The sequence below is a fragment of the Lissotriton vulgaris genome, chromosome 1_1 (genome assembly GCF_964263255.1).
Source record: "Lissotriton vulgaris chromosome 1_1, aLisVul1.2, whole genome shotgun sequence".
NCBI lineage: Eukaryota > Metazoa > Chordata > Amphibia > Caudata > Salamandridae > Lissotriton > Lissotriton vulgaris.
Window position 1 is genome coordinate 1022936579 of NC_141685.1, and position 26977 is coordinate 1022963555.

Here is a 26977-nt window from a genome sequence, read left to right on the forward strand (position 1 = left end):
AGCGAGTGGTGACGCAAGTGGTGTGTGCGCGCTCAAAAATGAAATTTTTAAAAACCGCGAGTGGTGCGCGCATGCGCGGCGGGCAAAAGTGCTGTGCACGTCACATGCGCTTGTTCGCCTAATAACACGCTGGTGGCCGGCAAAGTAGCACTTTGAAAGCAGGTACTAAATGTCTCGCCAGAGCAGTACGTGCGCTGGCTCAGGCGAGACCTAATAAAGATTTTCCAGGAAAGTTGATTAGACTCAAACTTACCCAGTGCGTTCTGGATCTCAATAGACTTTTCTGGGGTTAGCAAGATCTCTTTGCCATCATAGGGGGACTTGAAGCGCACGCCTTCTTCTGTAACTTCAGATAACTCGACCAGAGACACCATCTGGAACCCGCCACTGTCCTACAAAAAAAAAAAGACATTATGAGAAATGACAGCTTGTGGCCCCCAAATGACAAAAAATTATAGACCAAGCAGCATGCTTGATTTCTGGTACTAAAAATGTGTCCTTGTGTAATGTAACTGGTACTCATGTAAAGGGCTTTAATACCTTTAGGTCGTGTATATGCTATGTAAAACTGCAACAAAAACAAGCATTGGCGAAGGCAATAGGTCTCAGCAATCAGAGAGCTATAGGCGTTGACAATGTTAATGCGTTTCAGTACAGCGCTATAATTAGGGGCAGTCAACAAAATAACACAGTCAAGTCTCAGAAATATCAGGGGCACACTTACTTTGTGTTAAACCGATTCTGGGTAGGAATAAGATCCAGTGTCAACAATGCACGTGCACTGTATTGAATTGTGCTATATGGTTTTTTTTAGGTTTGACACCGTCAATGGCGTTTATAATATTTTGAACGTGCACAAGATAGTGCGGGTTTTACTAAACTGCTGCAGTGTTTTCAATAACCATTGGCGGGCTCTTGATAAACAGTAGGCTAATGATGCCGTACTTAAGTACAAAATAATGATCCCTGTTCAATATTGTAGGAAATTCACATATTAACAAAAAACAAGATTAAAGGGGTACAACACAGACATGAAGGCTTGAGGTGAAAGTCAGTCATTGGAAAATGATATGATGCCATAGTGAATTAATTACTGGACATATAGAACTGTTGTGACAAAAGAGAGAAATGTGTTTATGAAATTAATAATGTACTATTGAGAGGAAAATAAAACTACATTGAAAATATAGCAGTAAAACACTCCAAGTAGAAAAATGTTAAAGACAATATATACTTGGCACTGAAAGCTGCTCTAAGTAGCCATCATTTTGGGAACATCGCACTTCGGTTGTGTGGCCAGTTACTGGCCTCAGAATACCAACTCTTAAACAGCAGTCAAAGTGCTTAAAAAAAAGTATGGGAACTGTGTTGCTGTATGCAATGGGGCGGGATCAGTGAGTGTGGGAGTGGGGTCAATAGTGCGGCTAAAAAAAACTAACAGCCAGATTCATGAAGAACACATTTTGCGATTCCTTAATAGCGAAATTTACTGATTCGCTATTAAGGAATAGCAAAATGCTATTCATCAAGAAATCACTCAAGAAATAGCGATTTCTAATTATTCCTTAATTGCGACTCGCAAATTGCGAGTCGCAATTAAGGAATATCTCCCCATTCATTCCTATGGGTCTAGAGGCCCATAGGATTGAATGGGAAGACACTCGCAATTTGCTAATCGCAAATAGCGATTCGCAAAATGAAATTGCGATTTCAAGGGTGCAGGGGTGTCCAAAGGACACCCTGTAGCACCCCTGAAATGTGAATTTACACTGATGTTGTGCACACACATGTCCAAAGGACATGTGTGTGTGTAACATGCAACTTAGAAAAATGCATTTAAATGCATTTTTCTAAGTTTTCGCTATTTACCACGAGGTTTGACTTCGTGGTAAATAGCGGTCCTAACTTGCGAATTCGCAATTTTTAAATGTTTCATGAATAGCATATAAGGAATCTCTAATAGAGATTCCTTAAATGCTAATCCTCGCAAATTTGCGATTTCGTTATTAGCGATTTTTGCATTTGGGATGATGAATCCCAAATGCAAAAATTGCACTCGCAAAGGGCCAGATTCTCAGAATCTGGCCCTTTTGCGAGTGCATTTCGCTTGATGAATCTGGCTGTAAATATTCTGTACTTTTTTTGGTGTTTCACCGTCAGGTAGCTACATATAAAATAATGAGCAGCTTGAATGCAAAATAACTGTTGAAAAGAGGTTACTGTGGGAAATGTGCCATAGTACATTATAAAATCTCTATTAGTTAATGCCCTTTAGATGTGTGTGTGTAACCAGAGAGAGACAGAATTAAATCTTGGTTGGTGAAGTGGAGAACAGAGATTTGCGCATTTCTTATGCTACGAGGTCACAGCCTGTGACAGAAAGCACTTTGAACATGCAAGTCATTATTTTAAACTTGCATTACACACAATAAAGGATAGACTGTTACAAAATGCGCATAAAGGTTTAAGGTGAAATGCTGCTTCCAAAGTATGGGTTTTAGTAATACACAGACTTACATAATGCAATCTTCATACGTAACTGTCCCTCATGCTGCTGCATCGCTCTTGCTCCTGTCTTTCCATTGCTTCTACCTCACCCCTGATTTTTCCTCATTTTGTACTGTTTTCTCCTTCCTTTTCACCCCATTTTGTGAGTGTTCTTGCTTTTCCCTTGTTTTTCCACTGCTTTCTTTCTTTTCCACTGTTTCTGAGTGGTTTTGTCTTGCTTTTCCTCTATTTTTCACTGCTTTCTGCTTTTTTTCCCCTCATTCCCTTTTCCCACCTAGCCCCACGCACTGCCCCCCATGCCCCTCCCTTCTCACAGGACCTAATTAATGAAGGCCACAGCACAGGCGTGCAGCGGGCGCGCCACCAGCATGCCAAAGACAAGCCTGTCTGTGTCTGTCCCTGCCTGGACCGCCCCCTGCGCCAGGAACCCTGCCGCACATCTCCACGAACCACCAGAGGACCATTCTCCTGCCAGCAATTCCACTTCATCTGCAACACCGAAGCAACCAACAACGCTGGTGACATCGCAAACACGACTGCAGCCACCATGCAGACCGAGACCGCCACAGCACAACTCCAGTGCATTCTACTAAAAAACCATAGCTCAGCAAACACTCCATGGAGATCTGGAACACGATCTTATCCCTCATCCAAGACGTCAGCTTCCTCACAGAGCAATGGCTGAATCCCGCCTCTGCGCCAGAAATTGCCATACCCGAAGGCTACAAGATAACACACCAGGACGAAACAACGAATATACTGAGGTGGTATTGCCATCATCGACAATGACACCATCCGCTGCACAACCTACTCAGAGGACCCAACACAGATAAAAGAGCATTTCAATTTCTGCCTTCACACAGATAGAAAAAGCACCATCAAAGGCACCCTCACATAGAGAGCAACAGGACCATGTCCCAGCTTATACAACGCCATCCCTGACCTCATTGCCTCAATTGCCACCGACTCAGAGCACTACATGTTTCTAGATCTTAACTTCCACCTCAATGACCCCGGCGACACCAACACAACCGATCACCTTGAAAGCATGAGCAACAACAGCCTCCAACAACTGGTCACTGACCCCATCTACATCGCAGGACACAAGCTGACCCCATATTTACATCCAGCAACAGAGTCGAGAACAACCAGGTCTCACAGCTCACCTGGACCGATCACTACAAAGTGAAACTTCACCATCTCAGGATCTATCAACACTGGCACCCTATCCTCCTCCCCAGGTCCACACACAGAAACTCGAAAAAGATATCAGAAGATCAGTAGAACAATGTTCTCAACTACCGCCTCCTAGATACATCATCTGACCCAGAACTGCTGAGAAAAACCTCTCCCAGTGGATCACAGAATGCGTCGAAATAGTCGCCCTCGCCAAGTCAGCTGGTTTACTGCGGAGCTGAAATCCTCCAAGTGCAACTGTGGGCAACTAGAAAAGAATTGGCGTACTAGCAAAACGACAGGAGACCATACCACCTTCAAAACAGCACTCAATCAGTACCACTGCCTCCTGAAAGAAACAAAGAATGCTCTACCAGACTGCATAGAAGTCAGCAAACACCACAGCAAGGAGCTCTTCGCCATTAAGGAGTTCTCCAACCCCGCAGCCACAGGAATGACATCAACCCCCTCCCAAGAACTATGTGACACCCTGGCGAACTTCTTCCATGACAAGATCTCAACTATTTACAAGAACTTGAAACCCCAGCTGCCAACAGAATAAGCCTACTCACACCCATAAACACAAACCCCGAACACCGGCTCACCTGTTAGGACCCTCTCACAACTCAAGCCACAAGTTCCATCATCAACTCCATACACTAGGGAGCATCCACGGACCCATGTTCTCACCACATCTTAAATCTCGGAGGCAAGACAATTGGCAACGAGCTCAAGAAGGTCCTGAATGTCTCCTTTACTACGCCCTCCTTCCCTGCGGACTGGAACACCGCTAAAGTGAGGACACGTCTGAAGATCCCATACTCTGATCCAGCAGATCCAAGGATTCCGGCCCATCTCCCTGCTCCGGTTTCCGGCGAAGGTTCTCGAAAAGGTAAATCAATCAGCAACTCACCGAACACCTGGAACACTACAACCTCCTGGACCTCTCTCAATCTGAATTCTGAGTCCACCATAGCACAGAGACAGCCCAGGACCCTTCTAGACAGCGGCGAAACAGCAGCCCTCATCCTTGTGGACCAGTCAGTGGCCTTTGACACCATGTCCCACCACAACTTGATCAATAGACTTCCCCAAATCAGAATCCAGGGAGACACCCTCAAATGGATCCCCTCATACCTCACTGAAAGAACCCAGAGAATCTGTCTCCCACCATTCAAAGTGAAACCCAAGAAGATAATCAGCGGCGTCCCACAAGGATTGCCCCCCGGGCCCACACTCTTCAACACACACATGACCACGGCCAACACCGTCAGATCACAGGGAATCAACATCATCTCCTATGTCGATGACACCCAGCTCCTCCTCTCACTGTCAGAAGACCACACCATCATCAGAGCCAAGTTCCACAGATGTATGGTGAACATCAGTGACTGGATGAAGGACAACTGTCAGGACAACGGTCTCAAGCTCAACCCAGACAAGAAGGAAATCCTCATCTTTGGAAATAATACCTTGCCATGGAACGACACTTGGTAAACTGCTGAATTCGACCCTTCCCCTGACCAAGCCCACAACCTTGGCATCATCTGGACAGCAAGCTATATATGCTGAAACAGGCCAAATCAGTCTTCTTTGCCTGCTTCCACACCATACGTATGCACCGTAAGATCTTCAGGTGGCTCCCAAATAACACTAGAAGGACCTTGTCACCAGCTGGCTGGATTACAGGAACACACTCTACGTAGGAATCGCTACATGCCTCCTGAAGAGACTACAGACAATACAAAACTAAGGAGGCAAGACTCATCCTCAACCTCAACCTCTTTAGATGGACTCACATCACCTCGCACCTCAAGAACCTACACAGGCTTCCGATCCAGAAGAGATGCCAATTCATGCTGACCCATGCATACAAAGCCCTGCACAACGAAGGCTCTGTATACATCAACAAACTAAAATTGAGACCCTCTTGGGTGATTTGTCACGCTTTATAAATCCTGATTGACTGTTTGAGATAGCTTACCAGCAACATTTGCCCTCAGCTCTGCTTTGCGCATCCTATTAAAAATTTAAAAAAACAAGCATTGCATGCTATACAAAAAGCAGAGGCATGCGCACAACAGAATATACAAAGTAACATCTAGGTGTGGGAGAGACAAGAAAGCTGCCTGGAGAGAACAATGACAGGAGGGGGGAGGGGGTGGATGAGAGGTAAACAATGAAGGAAGGTGGTAGGGGGTGCAAACAATGACAAGAGGCATCATATCACTTAGTTTGGGAGGAAGAAAAGGTGCTGTTTGCTATGAGGACAGAGATCCTTGGTGGGCTAAGGTGCTTATTAGTATGCAAGGCAGCTTCTCTCTGGGCCATTGAAAAGTTTGTGCTTTTGAAAAGTAAAAAGAAAAACATTTAATATTTCATCGAACTGATGGAACAGCATCACATGCATATCTCAGCTGTGAGCGAACAGATTATGCAGAAAACACGGCGGGATTAGCCTGCCTCGCCAAGTGCCCACTTCTGGATTTCGGTACTCACCATGCACCTCTGTATAAATCCACGGAAACAACACTTGCAGCAGCCAGGTGGGGCAGGGTTAATATAACGATATCAATGCCTCAAATCAGAAAAAAATTAAGTTGATGATTCTCTATTAAAAAGTACTCAAGTTTACTTTTCAAGAAAGCAATTGTGAATCTCTGCTCTCCAATGCGCAGAAACTGAAATCACCCAGAAGTAAGTAACCTAGGGACAAAGCACTACACAAAAACACTTGTGAGTTTAGATGAGAAGGGAGGCGGGAGGACATTTCTGGGCTGCTCGAAGAATGTAAACTAATCAGCCATGCACCATGAGCGCAGGAAACACGAACATTTAAGAATCACTTTGAAGACAGAGAAAGAAAAGGCGCTCTTGGAAAACAGCGTCCGAAATTTGATGTCAGTCTTTGAAAGCACAGCAAATGTGACGAGACAAGAACTAGATTTACAGACCTGTTTAATGGATCTGAGAGAGAGTGAAAATATGACCAGTTGTGTGAAGTGCTCTTCAACAAAGAAAAAAACGAGTTCCGAAAACATTTCCTAAAATAAGAGTAGGGGATCGATAGGACTTATTGATCCCTGTTCTCGGGTAGGGATAAACACAGAAAGAGGCATGAGGCAGGCATTCCATGGACAAATGGGGAGAAAGTATAGGACAGCGACAATGGAGCCAGAAAATTGGAAGCCTATGGGCGGACTGAAGCTCACAAAGTATATACACAACATGTCTCTTCGAGACAGCTAATTTGCTGTCTAGAGACCTAATAAGAAACTGTTGGCAATAATCATTGTGGAAAAGCTAAGACAGCTCAATATTAGCTGAACAGGTGACTATTGTGTACAGTTTAAGCTAGGTCACTTGAAATATTATCTTAGCAGTTTGTGAGAAACCTAATCTATCCCTGGGAAAAGCAGACAGGACTTCCATATCATACCCTGAAATGAGAACTGAAAGGCTGCAAGCACTTGCAGGGATAAGTCAACCAGGAGCTAGCCCCGGACGAGCCAGTTGTGCCCCCCGGCTACTTGATCCCGGCTATCATGCAGACGCGCCGCTGGAGCGCCAAAGGCAAGCCTCTCTGCGCCCATCCGCGCCTGGACAACGCCAGACATGCTGCCTGTTCGGTCATCTTAAGACTGTCTTATTCACGGGACGACCTAGTTGCTATCAGAACTGGGATTAGTCATTGTGCATACCAGAACTGTGCCCCTCAGAGGGCCCCTTTCTTTGCACACACTGCAGTTATAGAATATTAGCAGCTGAAATCTTTATTCCCTCTCCCCGTCCGCCTTTAAAATTCCTTAATTTAAATTACTGTTCACTCTCAAAAACACTTCGCTGAGGTGTTTGACTTAATTCAGGATAAGGTACCTGATATCCTCTTCCTTACCGAGACATGGCTCACTAAAGATAAGGAGGCCGAGCCAACACTGGCCCTGCCCCAGGGTTACACTATAAGGACACTGAATAGAGTGGGCTGGGGTGGTGGCATTGCAATTATTTTTTAAACTTGCTATACCTGCATTTTGTCTAAGGAGGATATTGTGGGCTGTGAATGTGCACTTTTTAAAATTGCCCTTAACAAAAAACATCACCCTGTCTGGGCTTTTGATCTACCGCCCACCAGGGCCTTCCAAAGACTTTAGGGAAGCCCTAATCACTGTGTCTGGTCTACTAGTAACCAGGTCAGCTAATTTTAATATTATCGGCGATCTTAATCTGCACCTAGAAGTAAGTCAAGACAGTGAAATTGGCAATTTTCTAGCGGACCTTGCTACTTTTCAACTTAAAAAACACGCCCAGAATAGCATACACTCTGCAGGGCATTTGTTAGATTCTATTCTCTCTAACCTACCTGCCCCAACAGTCAGTCCGTCCCTTTCCATGAGCTGGTCCGACCACTATCTGGTATCTATGACATTACAGGGCGCAGGCCCTCCACAGGATGTCCCATGGCGGCCCGTTTTAAAGCGCCCCTGGCATAAACTGGATGCTGACCACTTTCGTGACCTCCTCCTCATTCAAAGGCCACATCTCCCAGATAACTCTGAAAGGGCAGATAGTGTTCTGTCTGACTGACTCACGCACTCCCTCCCTCGATACTTGAATCCCTGCCAAATTGTCCCACAGTCGTAGAACACAGTCCAGTCCGTGGTTCAACGACAATCTGGCCCAGGCCAGGAAAACTTGCAAAGCCCTGGAACAGGGCATGGAGACGGCAATATGACCCAGTCGTGAAAGTACAATATCGGGTGACCATAAATCCATTCAGAAAACAAGAGCTGACTATTTTGCAGATAAAATCAAAAATAGCAGCAATCATGCAAAATGTATCTTTTCCTTCCTTAATGATCTCAAATCTTCAGGGCAACCCAATAAATCCCCCTTCTCCTCCAACCAGCAATTTGAGGCACTGGCCTCCTTCTTTGTGCAGAAGGTCCAGGAAATTAACAAATTCTTTCCCCCCACTGCGATTAAGGCAGGTTCCCCTACTCCAATCAGCGCCACCCCTCCACTCTCCACTTTTCCTGCACTCTCCCAGGAAGTTATGCGCACCATCTGCAATAAAATTTAATCAGGATTCCCCTCAAACCATATCAGTTTCAGAAATTTCTACCTCAGCTCCTTCCTCCCTTCTGTGATCTCACAAACCTGTCTATATCCTCTGATGTAGTCCTCATCTCCTGGAAACACGCAGGTGATTCCACTACTCAAAAAACCCACGTTGGAGGATTCCAAGCCGAATAATTTTCGCCCTATCTCTCTTCTTCCTCTGGTATCTAAAGTCACCGAATCATATATAAACTCAATTTTCACCACTTTTATAAAAGCCAACGATCTGCTAGACCCCTCCCAAAATGGCCTCCATCCAAGACACTGTACTGAAACTGCCCTTCTGGCTGTTAAGGAACACCCACAGAGCTCACTGGATGAAGGACGTGCCTCGGCGCTAATCCTATTGGATCTGAGCGCTGCATTTGATACAGTGTCCCATCAGATCCTTTTGCAGTGCTTAGAGGATAATGGCATCGGTGGCTCGGCCTGGAGTTGGTTCTCCTCCTTTCTAGCTGAGAGATCCTTCCAAGGGACTGGCCCCGTTTTGCTCTCAGATGTACGCTGTGTGCCAAGGGGTTCCACAAGGCTCTGCTTTGAGCCCTACTTTATTCAATATCTACATTCAACCCCTGGCAGCAGTGGCCAAGGATAGGGGCCTAACTGTGACCTCCTACACGGACGACACACAGTTAGTGGTCTCGCTATCTGATAACTCCGCACAGGACGCAACCAAATTTAACAAGCATTTGCAATGCAATAGGTCTCGCATTAGGAAAGTTTGAGCTATTGGTATTGTAAATGAAAAATATTTTATTTAAGTGTTGGTTTTGAAAATTGCGAAATTAATAGCTTTGTCATTTACAATGCCAATAGTTTTAACTTTCACAAATGTGACACCGATAGCATTTGTAATTTAATATGTGTTGAATTTACGTGACTTAGATGTATTGACATTACAAATAACAATGGCTTTTAATTTTTTTAAATAATTAATACTTAAATAAAAGTTATTGTAATTTATAATGCCAATAGCTTTAACTTTTGTTAATAACTTTTGTGAAGATTATGTTCAGTGTATTTTATGGTCACGAAAATCCAAGAACAGAAGAGAAATATTAACATCTTTTTGTGACATTTGTAATAAAGCTTGAAACATTGAGAGAAAGTATTTGAACCAGTTGTTGTTGAATGGTTGCACAGATTGATGCCGTGGTGGCGCTGAGTGATGTTCTGGTGGCGATGAGTGATGCTGTGGCATTCAGTAATGCTGTGGTAGCGCATTGCCATGGGCAACGGTGGAGCTCATATTTATTCATCGAGGAGTGAAACTCAGTGAGTTAAGCGCTCGCCGATGAGAAATGTGGTTATTTGAAGATCACAAGTTAGAACTGCCAGTATTCACTTGAGATCCACTTACATCAGCCTGTAAAAGGGTGCAATGTTTATTGCTCCTGATCCATTACGACACCCCATGGGATCGGAATATATATGGTGTGAAAATTAGCACCTAGTTACTTTTGAAGAAATGGGGCATAAAAACCGGGTTTGCGTGCCCAACTCTACAAAATCTGTATGTCCCTTTTTTTGTCGAGCAGGTGTTCCTTGCTGGAATCTATTGGGGGTGGGGTGCAGCGCTTATTGTATAACTTATTTGCGAAAAATGCGCAACAAGGGTACCACCAGGGTCGGATTAGGACAAAAAATAGTCCCGGGCACCAAAATAAAAGCGGCCCCCATTAGCAAGGTATATAGTTTTAATAAAGTGGTAATGTTGGGGAAACTAACAGTAACAAGTGGGCAGAGGAGCTGCAGTGCGGCGCGAGGAAGCTGGGATGGGGTGGGACGAGAGTCAGTTAAGGAGGGTGAAGAGCAGAAACCCTCTCCTGCACTGGCAAGAGCGGGGAGGTTGCAGCTGGAATGTTATAGATAAAAGGCGCCAGGCACACAGTAGATCAGAAAGAAAATAGTGCCACAAACAAACCAAAAAAGCATTGGCATAGCCAATAGGTTTCGCCTTTGGGACCATAAGTGTTTAGCCATGCAACAGTTTATGTTGTTGCACCAAGGATATTGTTCTGGATGACTGTGAGCTATTGGACCTTTGGACGCTTGATGTTCAGATTTTAATTCACAATATGTTGTAAGACCTTGTGGTTTTCATGGTACTGCTTCTGTGGGAGGATTCATGAATCCTACTGTGTTACATTATTTTTGGTAATTTGGGACATCTGTGAAGTGTTCTGGAGCAAAAGAACTCTGTGTATTGTCACAACAGGAAAGACATAAGTCACACCACTGATAACAGCTTTAAGGTAGGATTTAAACCATTTATTGGTGGCTCTAAAATAAGTTAAATAATTAACGGTGGTGCTAGGACTGGTGTGGCAGTAGCCAGTGCCGGGATCTCTAATTGGCAATAATACCACAGCTGGCAACTGGCCCCTGGGCAGCGACAATGCATGTGTTATTGACTGCTAATTATATAGCTGGCAATTGGCATTTTCATGACCAGTGGCCAGTGGGTGCATTATTGACTGCTTACAACACCACAGCTGGTAAATGGTCCCTGTGCACAGGGCATTGTATGGTTTACTGACTGCCAATAATACCACAACTGGCCACTCGCCCTTCATGCAATTACCACTGCATGGATTACTGACTGACCACAATAGCCTCAGTGTGGATTATTGACTGCTAAGGATGACGTAACTGGCAACTAGCTCTGTGCAATTAGGACAGGCTACGGTGTAGATTATGGACTGTTAATAATACCACAGCTGGAAACTAATCCTAGGCAGCGGCCATGGTGTAGATTGACTGCTAATAATACCACAGCTGGAAACTGACACCTAGGCACGAGGCAGAGGCCACGGCACGTATTATTGACTGGTAATATTAGCATAGGAGTCACCAGGCCCATGCCATGAGGGCGGTTCGCTGGCAAGATGAGAGACCACTGCATTTGATAAAACTGCTGTTAACATGGACTCTTGTTTTAATGGTGGCCTTGTGTCAAAAGCAGTGGCCACAACGTGGACAATTGTCTTTTATCAAAGCTGTCAACTGGCTCCGTATCACGAGACTGGTTTCAGCTCGTCGTGGATTATCAGCCAATAGCAAAGGGCATGCTGGGACTTGTAGGTCCACATTTACAACAGACAATGTAAATGACTAGTCTAATGAACATGCACAGCGCTCTTCTGGAAAAAAAATACAACCATCGAGGCAGACAGAAAGACACCTAAAAAGTGGTATGCTCTGTGAAACAAGTAAAAGCTGCACTGCCATTTAGTGTTATCTTTACTTAAGCCATTTGGGGGAATTTAACAACGTTTAAAGTGTAAGGAGTTGACTAGACTGGCAGTGATCAGACCCTTCGACCTTGCGGTGAGAGGTTTCTACAGTGCGTGCGTGAAGTTAACCTATTGAACCACCAAGCTAACATGAGTCTGTTGTGGTTTGCGGGCCTCATGAGATCTACTTTATGAGGCATTGTTAACTACAGAGGGTGGTGAACACACCGCCCGTGGCTTCGGTGCCGCATCAAAATGTGTAACTTGCTCCACAAAACTGCTTTCCTTTGTGTGGCGAATTTGAGTTCAGTGAAATAAAGCACCAATGGCCACAGATTGAACGTGTAGGCGCTGTGCTGTGTCCCATACCTCGACAGTTTACATCTAACCTAACAGCAAATCTTAGAACAATGGTTGTTTTCATGTATTCCTACAGCTCTGTATAACTTCAAGGTGCTGTTGCTCCTCTGTGAAATGGATCCAAAATAAAAGAAAACGCGTTCAGCACACGCCGCCGCACGCTCTCCCAGCGCTTGTCGGCTGGCTCGTGTACAGGTCCTGTAACGCGAGGGAAGCTGACGCCGGATGCCTCGCGCGCTCCCACCTCTTTCAGAGAGGTGGAGCATGGCAGCAAAAGAGACAAGCCGTGAGCGTGCACATCCCGAAACTGGAAGTTCGGGAGCGTCACGGTTGTCGCGCTGTGGCTGCAGAAGTCAGGAGTGGCGACTGAGGCCGCCGATGCGGTGAGTGGGGCTTAGTAGAAGGGGGGGGGGTGCGCGTGTGTGTGCGTGTGTATGTGTGCGTGTCAAATGTCAAACACGTAGTAAGGTGCATTAAAGCTTTATTGCAGAAACGTACGTTCTTATAAAGCAATGTAATGTTTTGAAAACAAATGTCGAACACGTAATAAGGTGCATTATTTATTAGAAAAGAGACATATTAACAGTGAGACAGCATAGTTTAAAAGAAGGAACGTATTATGGCGCTATGTTTAAGAGCACGTGGTAAGATGCATAACGTATTAAAAACTAGACATAGTTGTAATGACAGTACTGCTGAAGGTGTTTTGGGAAAAAGGTTTTTTGGGAATGTTGTAATTGTTGCAGTGCATCTGAAAGCATGAAATAAATAAACGTGTCATGCGGCCATGTTCCACGAAAACACGTTCTTAATAGACAGCCTGTATAAAACAATGAAAGTATTATGTAGGTACGTTTCAGTATTTATTTTTTCATGTATGTGTTTATGGCATGCAGCCATGTTGCAGGAAACACTTCACAATGCGAACAGAACTGCGACAAGAATCTGCTGCATCACTAAACAAGAGCACGCCTCAAGATCGACAGGGAAAGCCCAGGCTCCACAGCGAAAGCGAAACTGACACCGCACACACAGCAAGCAGCCAGCAGCGCGCTCCCGCAGACAAAACTGACACTGGAAAGGCGCGCGTCCGACTCGTGCCTACATTCCCAGAAACGGGCAACAATAGTTGTCGAGCAGACAGCAAGCAATGCTTCGCATTGCTTGCACGTCTAGGCTTGACCTAAAAACGATTTGACAGCTATTGCTTACTGGATGACATCCAACTGTCTTCAATTGAAAGCCAGCAAATCTGAGATCCTCTTGTTGGGCAAGGATACTCATCTGTGGAGCAAATACTGGTGGCCGCCCACTCTAGGCCCGCCGCCTGCTCCCAAACACATGGTAAAAAACCTTGGTGTATTGGTCGACTCTGCGTTGACCTACCAGGCTCAAACAAAGGTGGTAGCCAGAGTTTGCTTTGGGTTCCTATGCGGTCTCAAACCACTGCTTGGATTATTCTATGCCAACACCAACAGGTTATTATCCAGGCCACTATATTATCAAGGCTGAATTACGCAAGCTCTCTGTACCTAGGGACCAATAAAGCAGAGATACATCGCCTACATAGGGCACAAAACGCTGCCGTCCGGATGCTCTTTGGTCTGCTGAGAACCTGCTCTATTTCAAGCCTTATACGCAGATTACACTGGCTCCCGGTGGAGAAACAAATTTGTTTCAAAGCCCTGTGCATTTCCCATAGAATCATGAATGCCCAGTCCCCGATATTTCAGCCGATCTTCTCACGCCCTACACACCCAACCGCCAGCTGCGCTCTACTGGTCAACACCTGGCATTTGTTCCTCATGTTAAGAGAGCCCAGGCCGGAGAGCGCTCCTTCTGTTTCCTTGCTCCAAAACTCTGGAATTCCCTACCTGTTAACATCAGAAGCATCCAAAATCATGTGTCACTCCGAAAGGCTATAAAAACACATCTTTTTAGACGTCTCGCCTAGCTGTGCACTGCGCAGCAGTGCTCTAACAGCACAAGGTATTTTGCAGGTGAAAAACGGGGAATGTGAGCTGACTTAGGAATCGCACACGCTTGTGCGTGTGTGTTTCCTTTTCAGCTTGTTTCCGGTCCAGGGAAGGCATGGCTTGGCAGTTTGGGCTGGACTGTTCCCATGAGGCACAGGGTCAGACTGATTTGCATATAGTCATGTCTGAACTGGGGTGGCAGAGTGGTCTAAAGAATGGTGATAGATTAAGCCCAGATCTTTTGACTGGGTGTGAGTGTTTGATTGGTTCAGATGCTCCGTCCATTATCACCCCCTTTTGTACCGCTTTTGGCCGCCATAAGTGTGGCAGGGTATGCTCAGACGTGAGTCCCTTGCTCACTTTGCCACTGGATTCAAGCAAGCCGGGCTGAAGACGGCTGGAATGCCAGAAACCGGTCCTCAGAAGCTTGTTTCCGGTCCAGGGAAGGCATGGCTTGGCAGTTCGGGATGAACTGTTCCCATGAGGCACAGGGTCAGACTGATATGCATATAGCCATGTCTGAACTGGTGTGGCAGAGTGGGCTAAAGAACGGTGATGGATTAAACCCAGATCTTTTGACTGGGTGTGAGTGTTTGATTGGTTCAGATGCTCCGTCCATTACCACCCCCTTTTGTACCACAGGCCTAGGCAGGGCAACATGGCTCGCTCTCTGACTCTTGAGAAAAGAAAGGCTAAATGTCTCCGTAGTGTCATGCCAGCAGCTCCTTTCTTTCACAGTGATTGGATTTTGGATGATTCTGATCTCGGAGACTCCGGTAAGAAGCAAATAAATGTAATAACCGACCGCAGATCACATTTAAAATGTTACAGGGGGTGGGGCTCCAGCAGGGCATAGTGGCTGGCAAATGGGTACACTTTCCCTTTGTGCACCTCAAGGGAAAATACCTGTAGATTAATGTTTCCACCTGAAAGAGGTCGGAGCTCTGTATTCTGGCAGTTTTGAGTCTCACCATAAAGCAGCACAGAGGGTTAATATGCCTGCTGCAAAGATAGTCTGTGACAGAGATCCCTTCATTACTTGTGGTTCAACAACACTGGCACTGAGCTTCCCATTGGTCAAATGAGTGTTAGTTCTGATATTTTTCCATTTCTGTGGATGTCATTACATGATTTTGGTCACTATAAAGTGTCACTCATAGTCGTTGAATGTCACTCATAAGTACATTGAAACTATCAACATGTCACACATGTCACACTTAAGCAGTCTGAAACCTTGGCAGCTATGTACCAAAAGTAAAGGAATAGAAAAAAACATCTATTTCTTTACTTTTGGTATAATCGCGGCACTGGCGCTTTACTTTTAACATTAAAAGTAAAGCGCGGTGCAGCGATTATACCATAGGTAAAGAAATAGATTTATTTTTATTTTTCTTTACTTGTGGTATAAATCGCAGCACCTACGCTTTAATTTTAATGTTATAAGTAGAGTGTGGTTGCCGCGATTATACCAAAAGTAAAGGAATAGAAAAAAACATCCATTTCTTTACTTTTGGTATAATCGCGGCACCGGCGCTTTACTTTTAACATTAAAAGTAAAGTGCAAAGCAAAGCGCGGGTGCCGCGATTATACTAAAGGTAAAGAAATAGATATTTTTTTCTATTTCTTTGCTTGGTGCCGCGATTATAAACCAGGACCTTTCTGCAGAGTTGACGCTCTGTAGTGTGGCCTGTAGGTTATTCCTCATTTCACTCTCTATTTCACTTTCCCTGATTTACAGCTCCACATAAGATGAACAGTCCCTGCAGACAGGAAATGGTGAAACATGACTGTCAGAGGTCAGCTCCATAGCAGATTGGCAGGCCTTCCTCCAGTTTGGGCTACATTTCACAAGGGGGTTGATTGTCAATGCAGGGGAATGAGCTGTACTAGCAGCAGCATGTGTGGACCCCTGGACCAGGGTCTTGATACCCCTTCTTTTACTTGCTTTCGAGCTTCAATAATGGCGGACGCACAACTTCCCTATAACACGGCTCGCCCAAATCCTTTTTTAAAATTTTTTTTTAATTATATTTTTCATGTTGCAAATTGGCAGTCCGTCTCTGGTTGTGGGGAGGGCTTCTTGTTTCCTTCTGCTGTGTCGGAGGCAGACACACTTGTATAATAATTTTGACACTATAAACTCTGTCTGACAGATTTTTCCTATGTGATGTAATTAACTATCATTTTTAGAGAGACACGTGCCGCATAATAAACTGCAAAAATAAAATTTACCAATCCTATTATTTCTAACCTGTTTTCCTTTCAGCGTCTTTACAATTTATTAATTCGACCCCCCTCTCTTTACTGGTAGCTCTCTTTCCCTCTTGGACCAATGAGAGTTGAATGGGTGGGTGGGGTGTGTTTGCAACTCTGCTCCACCTATTATGGTGTTGGGCAGCCAGACTATGATGGAATCAGGAGACTGGAGTTGTAGGCTGTTGGTGCTTACTGTGCTCCCAACTGGCCCAATGACGCACGCCCCGCCCCCTGCGCTGCTGGGCTTGCAACTCTAAGAACTCCAAAGTGCATACTTTATTGGGGGTGTCATCTGTGAGCCCCCGAGTGCTCCTTCAGCCTTCACCTTAATGGAGAGGGACTACTTAATGCGTCCGGGGCCTGGCTAGGTTTCTCAGGAGGTGGACTAGCAGCAGCTTGCTGGGGACTGGGGCCCCAAGATAAGGGGCTATTGCAGCTGGAACCACAGGATAATGGGGAGAGCATTGGGGACTGGTGACTGTGGCTGTGGCTGTCCCAGAGGGGGCTCCTGCATGGCTATATAACATTTGCACAAGGACAACTTTGGACCAGCCTTGGGATACCTTCGATGGTGCTGTGGTGATAGTTGATGGCAAGTTGGCTCCAAGTTCTCCACCTTGGCTCCTAGGTATCCTGGCAGCTCTAGCAGTGGTCTTGCACATGGCTTGCAGCTTAGCTCCTTAAGTTTAGAGCTAATAAAGCTGCATGTACTGCACTAATGTGGATCCCAGAAAAAGAGATGCAATGCAAAGTGACTGGAGCGACTGCAACAATGTGGCACTGTGGCCCTTGTTGCCACATCGATCCTGGCAGTAGTGGCCAATGCAGCAGCTGATATCCTGCTGTACCTGGCACTGGGTTTACCAGCGCCTGCCATCTTTTTGACAGTGGGCTGTCTCTTGTTGCCAGGTGAGCTGGCTCCAGCAGCTCTTGCTTCACACTGGGGCCTGGAGCTGAACGTCTGCACCCTCTGGCTGACATTTGTGTATGGTCGTAACTTTCCCTCTTTCTTTTTCAACTTGGCAAACTGCTGAATCTGGCCTTCCATCACAATATCAGTCCATGCCTGCTGTCAGATAAAGTGGTGGACATGATGCACAATGGTGAGTCTTACAACGAATTTGTGAAGGAGGAGTTCAGCAAAGATGCTCTGAGGAATATGACTTCCGAAGGGCACCCTGATGCCGGGGTAGGACTGCTTCATGCTGAGTGCCATTCGTGACTTAAGCACCATGTCACAGATCTTGCAGAGCGGCTATACTTACATCTTTGTTTATGAGTTAAAGAGCTCTAAAATTGTGGACATCCTCTATGTCATGGGCCTTGGAACGGTGGACCCGATGACTGAACGCCCCTCAGCACCATCACCAAGTTCTACAACCACCCACTGCACTTTGTATTTAAAGTCACCAAGCTCGATACCATGCTGGAGGAGTTCAAAGTCTAGGTCTTGTAGACCCGCACATTTATCACCATGATTTACTTATAGCACGGTTTGGTGTTTGAGAGCACTGGATGCTATTTCGTTCTTTCTGTACCTTTGCAATGGCCAGCCAATTAGTTTCAGAGTTTTTTGCAAGCTAAAGCTTCTGTGCCTACACAACACTACTACCCACCCCATTTTTAGTTTGTAACCTACCAAATAGCGCAGCTGTCTGATTTGCTAAAGACTTCTTGGGGACATTCAGAAAGCTTCACTGGGAATGCATTTGGTCCATTGTTTACCAATGGCTTTGTTGTTTGTAAGTCTCATATACTTGCTTCCTGACTTTATTTGTTTTAGAGTGTCCAGCTAGAGTTTGTACCTCCAGTAACCTTATCCGTTCACCATGGTTCGATTTCTGCTTTCCACTCTACACCACTCCAAGCCCCTATACTCCACTCTGCACCATTCTAATCTGCACCACTCTACTCAATGCCAATGCCCTCCATTCCAGTGTACTTCACTCCAAACAAACGCACGCTACACCATTTCATTCTACGCCTCTCCACTTTACTGTGCACTACTCCACTCTATGCCACTCCACTCTGCACCAGTGAACTCTGTGCCAATCCCCTCTACGCTACGCTAATCTACTCTGCACCACTGCACTCTATGCCACTGCACTCTACCCCGCACCACTTCACTCTATGCTACTTCACTCTACTCTGAAACAATCTATGATCTGCACTTTATGCCACAATACTCCATACCATTGTAATCTATCTGCACCACTCCATTCTGCACCACTCTACACTATGTTATTATTTACAACACCAATATCTCAGACTTTCGGTAATGTGAGGCCTATTGCATTGCAAACGCTTGTTTACAAAGTAACCTGCTACCCTCTTCAGCGGCTCCTTTGGCTCCTTGTTTGCATTGAGATTAGCGCTGGGACGCCCCTTTACTATGGCAGCTATGCGCTTTACAAAATCTTTTTTTTTTTCCTTTTCATTAGCTTTTTATGTTTTTTAGTTCAATGCTCTTAATTATTTACAAAAAATAAATGATGTAAAATTGATGAGATAGAAAAGTCAGTATCAGTCGAAACAGTCAAAGGAATAGACTTTAGCAACTGGTAATAACATACTGTCAACTGGTAACAACTGTTAAACATAAGTACCAGTTACAATTGGAAGATGTAAACAAATGGGGGGAAGATCTATTCTTTTTTTTTTTTGAGTTTATTGAAGCATAAAGAAGCAAAGACAGAAAATGAAGAAACAATCATGAGTTATAAAAAACAAGAAATCTCTCTTACAGAAAAGTAAATCTGATTGATGAAACGATACAGAAAAATATAGTAAACAATAATGCTTATGAAAACAGAAGGGGAAGTGTAGGGAAAAACACAAGAAGGGGACGGAAATATATCAAATAAAAAGCCTGCAATTGTTACTGACAAGAAAGCCAACCAATGCTAAGCAATGGGCTGAACCAAAGCTCACTTTAAGTAACGGTAATGTACACAACAGGTCTTTTGACACCAGACAGCTGTGGCTGTATAAAGGTGAGACCTAAAACACAGCAATAGTCTTTGCTGGTTAAAACACAAATACTCTTGCAGTAAAAAACAAAAATTAAAAAAAAAAAACACAATAAGAACTCTTCTCTCGCTTCTGGGCATTACATCAAACACTGAAACACAGAAACATGCAAGAATAATATATTGTGAAATGATAGGATTTTTTCCTCATTTGTTTGCCTTGTATAGCATAAACCAAGGCCTTCTCAATCTCCGGTGAACTTTATGGTACCTTTCAATGAAAGCTAAAACTACCATGAAAAACAAGCATTTGCAATGCAATAGGTCTCGCATTAGGAAATTTTGAGCTATTGGTATTGTAAATGACAAATGTTTTATTTCTGTGTTGGTTTTGAAAATAGCGAAATTAATAGCTTTGTCATTTACAATGCCAATAGTTATAACTTTTGCAAATGTGACACCTATAGCATTTGTAATGCAATATGTGTTGTATTTACGTAACTTAGATGTATAGCTATTGCAAATAACAATGGCTTTTAATTTTTTTAAATAAAAGTTATTGTAATTTATAATAGCAATAGCTTAAACTTTTGTAAATAACTTTTGTGAAGATTGTGTTAAGTGTATTTTATTGTGACAAAATCCAAGAACAAAAGTGAAATATTAACATCTTTTTGTGACATTTGTAATAAAGTTTGAGACATTGAGAGAACATATTTGATGCTGTGGTGGTGCTGAGTGATGCTGTGGTGATGCGATAGAGAGAGTGAGGGCGATAGCCAGAGTGAGGGCGATAGCCAGAGTGAGGGCGATAGCCAGAGTGAGGGCGATAGCCAGAGTGAGGGCGATAGCCAGAGTGAGGGCGATAGCCAGAGTGAGGGCGATAGCCAGAGTGAGGGCGATAGCCAGAGTGAGGGCGATAGCCAGAGTGAGGGCGATAGCCAGAGTGAGGGCGATAGCCAGAGTGAGGGCGATAGCCAGAGTGAGGGCGATAGCAAGAGTGAGGGCGATAGCAAGAGTGAGGGCGATAGCAAGAGTGAGGGCGATAGCAAGAGTGAGGGCGATAGATAGATAGACTGAGGGCGGGGGTTGTGTGTTTGGGGTTGTGTGTGTGAGGGATTGTGTGTGTGTGTGAGGGATTGTGTGTGTGGGATTTTGTGTGTGGGGTTGTGTGTGTGTGTCGGAGGGTTGTGTGTGTGGGGGGGTTGTGTGTGTGTGTGTGAGTTTTGTGTGTGTGGGGGGTGGTGTGTGGGGGGTGGTGTGTGTGGGGGTGCATGTGGGGGTGCGCATGTGGGGGTGCGCATGTGGGGGCGCGCATGTGGGGGCGCGCGTGTGGGGTTGCGCGTGTGGGGTTGCGCGTGTGGGGTGCGCGTGTGGGGTGCGCGTCTGGGGTGGTCTGAGGTGGTGTGTGGGTGGGGTGTGTGTGGGGGTGGGGTGTGGGGGTGGGGGTGTGTCTGTGGGCGTATGTCTGTGGTGGTGTGTGGGGGGTGTGTGTGAGGTGTGTGTGTGTGTGGGATGTCTGTGTGTGGGGGGTGGGGTGGGTGTGTGGGGGTTGGGGTTGTGTGTGGGGGAGCGCTCGCACGGTGAGATAATTCCCCTGCTGTGCTGAACGTTCTATTGAAACAGGTGTGGCCGTGACGAGCTCAGCTCGTCATGAGCACAGGAGCACTGTAGCTCATGACGAGCTGAGCTAGTCATGAGCACCGGGGCGCTGTGTGCGCCCCCCCGCCCCCCAGCACAGCAGGAAAATTACCCCAGCAGCCAAGGGGTTAAAATGTACTGTGCAATTTTGCACCAAAACCAAAGTAGAATGATAAAAGGAAGAGGCCGAATCTCATGCACAGCTTTGTAAAAATCTATTGTGTCAGTTTTCCGCTTACTGGCATCTGGAAATATTTGTATACGCCAGATAGTGCTATACACTTCCATCACCGGAATTTGCTGCTCAAAATCTGACAAAAAGCTACCGAGGCGTTTTGGGCATTTATCAGCTGAGATTCAAGTGTATTATCTCTGCCAGACATGTTGTGGGTAACTACAAATGTATTGATTTGGCAACTAATAGTCTTGAGTCCTGACCAAAGTGATTCATCTTTTTTATAGCATGTTCTAATGTACGTTTTAATAAGAATTTAGGGGTAGTATTTATCTAATGATTCTTCCTTATTTTCAAATGTACTGCAATAGTAGGAACTAAGTCAAAGCCCAGCAGCTCTTTTACTAGTTCAGTGTAGTGTAATAGTAGGAATTGGTGCAATGTCCAGCGGCTCTGTTATTGGCAAATGTCTACTGCTATTTTGTAATGATTTTGACCTCTAGTGGACAATTTTATGCTGCAACTATAAACGTGTATGCATTGTTATTTATATCGGCCTGCATACAGATACATTCTTTATCATCTTCTTTCATATTGGATGATTTTAATTGTATTTATTTTTGGGGGGCGTTTTATATAGCGCAAACTGGACCAGAAGGTACATGAAGCTTTACGTGAGCACCAGTTGCGTTCCATACTGTCAATACATGAAGTTGAAAATATTTGTTAAGCGCGCTAATACCAAGCGGTTTCATGGCGCTAAGAAATGATTGCACAGAGGGAAAGGTAGAGAGTTACTGTCCAGAAAAAGCTAGAGAGAAGAGGTGGGTTTTCAGGGCTCTACGAAAGTCCATGTAGGTGGGAGTGGACCTGATGGAAAAAGGAAGAGCATTCCAGAAGCAGGGGGCAAGGATGGAGAAACTCGCACCTCCCAGTTTCTTCCTCCGATAGCGGGGCACTTCCAATAAAATATGAGTGGATGAGCGGAGGGTTCTGCTGGGAGCGTAGGCCCGGATCTTTGAGTTGACAAAGGCGGTGGCGGTGCCCGCCAGAGCCATAAAGGTCAGGCAGCCCAGTTTAAAGAGGGAGCGATGAGAAATAGGCAGCCAGTGAAGAGATTTGAGCAGAGGGGTGACCCGGTGGGATTTAGGGAGCCTATGAATGAGGCGGGCAGCTTGATTTTGAAGGACTTGGAGTCTCCTAAGCTCGTAGGCAGTGATGCCTACATAGAGACCGTTCCCATAATCGAGGCGGGAGAGGATCAAGGCCATCACAATGAGTTTGAGGGCCTCTAAAGAGAAAGAAACAGGAAATTTTGCGGATAATCCTGAGTGACAGGAAACATGTTGAGACAACGGCACTGATCTGGGGGCGCATCGTCAGGTCATGGCTGATTTTGATGCCCAAGGTTTTAACTGAGGAGGAGGGTAAGGGAGGGGCGCCATGGGCAGGGGGCCAGAAAGCAGGGGTCCAAGGGCTGGGAGAACCACCGATAAGGACCAGCTCAGTCTTATCGGGATTGAGTTTGTGGTGATTCTGGTTCATCCAGTCGTAGACGAACAGTAATGAGGTGTGAAGCTTAGAGATGGAATCCAGAGAAGAGGAAAGGTCAAAGATGAGCTGGAGGTCGTCAGCATAATTAAATACTGAGACCTCCATCTGCTGGAGAGCAGCTATAATTATTATTATTATTATTTTGTATACTTATAAAGCGCAACCTATCACCCAGAGGGCATCCTGGCGCTTTGAACTTCGGCAGACACACAACTCACTGCTCAAACAATTTTCGGGAACAAATGCGTTTTCAGCGCTTTCCTAAATGGTAGGTAATCCTTGTGGCTTCTCAGAGAGAGAGGAAGGGAGTTCCAAAGTCTGGCCGCCGCAACACTAAATGAGCGGCCACCCATCCTGACTCTCTGGAACCTCGGGACCACCAACAGGCTGGCTGAGGATGAGCGGAGGGGCCGCGAGGCAGCATACCAAGCAAACATGTCGCGAAGTGGTATTGGGCCCTGTTGGTGTACGGCCTTGAACACCAAACACGCTGCCTTATACATCACTCGCAGATGCACCGGGAGCCAATGCAGGTCTCTTAGAGCCAGAGTGGAAGAGCTAGATCTAGCCCGCGAGAGAGCCAGCTTGGCAGCCATGTTCTGCACCCGTTGTAACTTCCCCACCAGATTTTTTGGGGCCTCCAGAAGCAGCGCATTGCAGTAGTCTAAACGACTTAAAATAGTACTGCGAACTACCTCTGGCCTGGCCTGGGCGGGGAGAAGAGGCAGAACTTTGCGCAACATGCGTAACAGCATCATGCACGTAGAGATAGTTTTGTTTACGTGCAGGTCGAGCTGTAGGTTCGGGCCAAAAATAACCCCCAAGTTGCGGGCTGATTCCGCCGCCGCTACTGGTTCCGGGAAAGCAGTGGGCCAGAAGTTCTCTGGAAGAGCCCGCGGAATTCGATCACTGGAGCAGTGGAGCACCTCCGTCTTAGAGCTGTTAAATTGGAGGGAATTGGCTCGAAGCCAATCCGCTGTAGCTGCCATACAGCAATGGAAAGTTTCCAGTGAGACCGCGTTGTTACCTTCCAGAGAAAAGACCAGCTGGGTGTCATCGGCGTAATTAAAAGCCGAGACACCAAAAGATTTAATAAGCTGGACTAGGGGGCGAAGATACAGATTGAAAAGTATCGGGCTGATGGCCGAGCCCTGTGGAACCCCCTGTCCCACTTTCCGTGGCTCAGAGCGGAAAGGAGGAAGCGAGACCAGCTGTTGCCGGCTACCCAGATAAGAAGCCAACCAATCTCTTGCGCTCCCTGTGACCCCGCATTCCTCCAGTCTTCTGATGAGGGTTTGATGGCAGACCGTATCGAACGCGGCCGACATGTCGAGCAGCACTAAAAAGGCTGCCCGTCCACTGTCGACACGCGTCCGGAGGTTGTCCAATACGGTAACCAGTGCTGACTCCGTCCCATGCCCGGGTCGGAAGCCAAACTGTGCCTCGTCAAACCAACCGATGTTCTCAAGAAAACCAGAGAGCGAGCGGGTCACCCATTTTTCCATGATCTTAATAGGAAATGGGAGCAAAGAGATAGGCCTGTAGTTGGAGAGACAGGCAGGGTCTAACGTTGGCTTCTTGAGCAGTGGAGATACCACTGCTAACTTCCAGCAATCAGGAACCCAAGCCGACTCCAAGGACTGGAGGCAGATGGCGTGCAGCGGCGGAAAGAGTTCTGCATGGAAGACCTTCCAAAATTTGGGAGGTAGTGGGTCGAGCGGAGAGCCCGAGGCGACCGTTTGTGCCAAACTGCAGAATTCCTCATAAGAGGGACGGGGAAACTGTCTTAGTTGGGGTCGACTGGATAAAATATCCGGAGCACCCAAGCAAAGACCAAGGTCACTCGAATGGGGTCGACTGGGTGTTCCGACCGGAGCTCCCAGAGTGGGACCAGGTGTATCCATAAGAGGATGAATATAGAGATTAAAAAGGATCGGGGATAACGAGGAGCCCTGAGGGACCCCACAGGTGACAGGGCAGGCGGGAGCAGAGAAGCCATCCAAATGGACTGCTTGAGTCCTATTCCGTAGGAATGAGACAAGCCAGGCCAGGGCCGTGCCTTGAATGCCGGCGTCCCCGACACGGTCGAGAAGGATGGAGAGGTCGACCGTGTCGAAGGCAGCGGACAAGTCAAGGAGGTCTAGTGCCTGGGGGGTGCTGGAGTTCGCACTTCTCCTAAGCTCATCCATGACGGCAAGAACAACAGATTCCGTCGAATGAGCCGGACGGAAACCCGCCTGATTAGAGGCCAGGAGATGGTGTTCCTCGATGTAAGCAGAGAGGCAGAGGGTGATATGACTCTCCAGAATCTTGCCCAGGAACGGGAGCAAGAAGATGGGTCGAAAATTGGAAAGGGTGCAAGGGTCAGCTCCAGATTTTTTTAGGATGGGAATAACTGCTGCTGATTTAAAGGCGAGAGGGACAACGCCCTGGGTGATGGAAGCATTAAGCAGAGTTAGAGGGGGCTCAGAACAGCTGGAGAAAACCTCCCTCAATATGCGTGCCGGGCAGCAGTCAGACAGGGACCCTGATTTTACTTTCTTCAGTAGTTTGAGGAAAATGTCCTTAGTGATTGTAGGGAACTGATCCAGGGAGGCTGATGGCAGAGAAAGAGAAGGCAGGGAAAAGGACGAGGAAGGCGGGGGAATGTGGAGTTTAATGGTCGCTACCTTCTTAATAAAATAACTATTAAGGGGATTACAAAGGGCAAGTGAAGGAACAGGTTTAGGAGAGACCCTGTCCGCAGCTGCTAAATCATGGGCGATGGAGAAAATCTCCTTGGGCCTGTTGGATGCATTAAGAGTTTTAGCGGAGTAGTCGGTTTTAGCTAAAACGATAGCTTTCTTGTATTCACGAAGAAGAACCGAGTATTGGGATTTGAGGGAGGGGCAGTAACTGCGCCTCCAGTGGAGTTCAGCCTGTCTGAGTGATAATTTGAGGGCTTTGAGGTCATTGGTAAACCATCTATTGGCGTTGTGGGGGCGACAGGTCCTAACTAGCTTTAGTGGGGCTATAAGGTCGCAGGAGGCAGAGAGCCAGGGATGAACCGAGGCCACCTGGGAGTCAGGGGGAGCGTTGGTCAGGTTGGGGAGTGAAGCCTCAAGGGAGGAGCAGAGTGCAGCCATGTCCACCCGGTTCCAGTTGCGGGCCCGAATATTCTTGGGAGGGGCGGGTTTATGGATGGCCCCTAGGTTGAGGGAAAAGGAAATCAGGTAGTGGTCAGACCAGATGCAGGGGGCAATAGTAGGAGAGGAGAGGGACAGATTTGCTGACCAGATCTGATCTAATGTGCGGCCAAGAGTATGAGTGGGAAGGTGGATGTGAGGGACAAGGTTAAGACAATGAAGGGATTCCGTGAAGTCCTCCCGAGGATCATTGGGCCAGTAGTTAAAATCACCTAGGATCAACACAGAGGAGTTGTTGACCACCAAGGTGGCCAGCAAGTCCTGGACCGCAGGAATAAAATGAGGCATGGTCTGAGGTGGGCGGTAGAACAAGGCGCAAGTGAGAGGAACCGCAAGGTTAAGAGAGCGGACAACTAAATAGTCGACGGCGGGGATTACTGGATAAGAAAGAAGCTGAAACTGGAGATTGGATCTAACTATCAGGGCCACACCGCCTCCCACCTTCCCGTCCGGGCGGTCAGAGCGAAGGGCATAATAGGAGTCGGGGAGGGCAGCCAGGATATCAGGCAGTGACTCAGACGAGAACCAAGTTTCCGTAAGGAAAAGGAGGTCGGGTTTGGTGGAATCCAGGAGGTTGAACAGCTCTAATTGGTGCTTAACCGCTGAGCGGGTATTAAGAAGATAGGCCGCGGCCACGGCCGGGGGGCCGGAAGGGGACTGCACACAGGGCTCTGAGTGTCCTGAGGGAGACAGGGGAGTGTGATTAGGGATCAACAAGGGCGGAAGAGTAGGGAGTGAAATTCCAAGCCTGTCAATTTGGGCTTGGGTAGATACACAAATGGGTGCATCACGCTGGCAGGCCTCTAGTTGGTCGGGGGAGTA

The 26977-nt window shown here is 46.4% G+C and overlaps 1 protein-coding gene and 1 pseudogene across 1 annotated transcript in view; one reads left to right on the forward strand and one right to left on the reverse strand.

Annotated features, from left to right (window-relative positions):
• Positions 1–26977, reverse strand: part of QTRT1 (queuine tRNA-ribosyltransferase catalytic subunit 1) — a 325564-nt gene that overhangs the window by 286069 nt on the left and 12518 nt on the right. Inside the window, exon 3 of the mRNA XM_086961633.1 lies at positions 254–392. Coding sequence (XP_086817759.1) covers positions 254–392 — 139 coding nt within the window. The remainder of the gene's footprint in view (positions 1–253; positions 393–26977) is intronic.
• LOC147748442 (metal transporter CNNM3-like) lies at positions 16760–18078 on the forward strand (annotated as a pseudogene).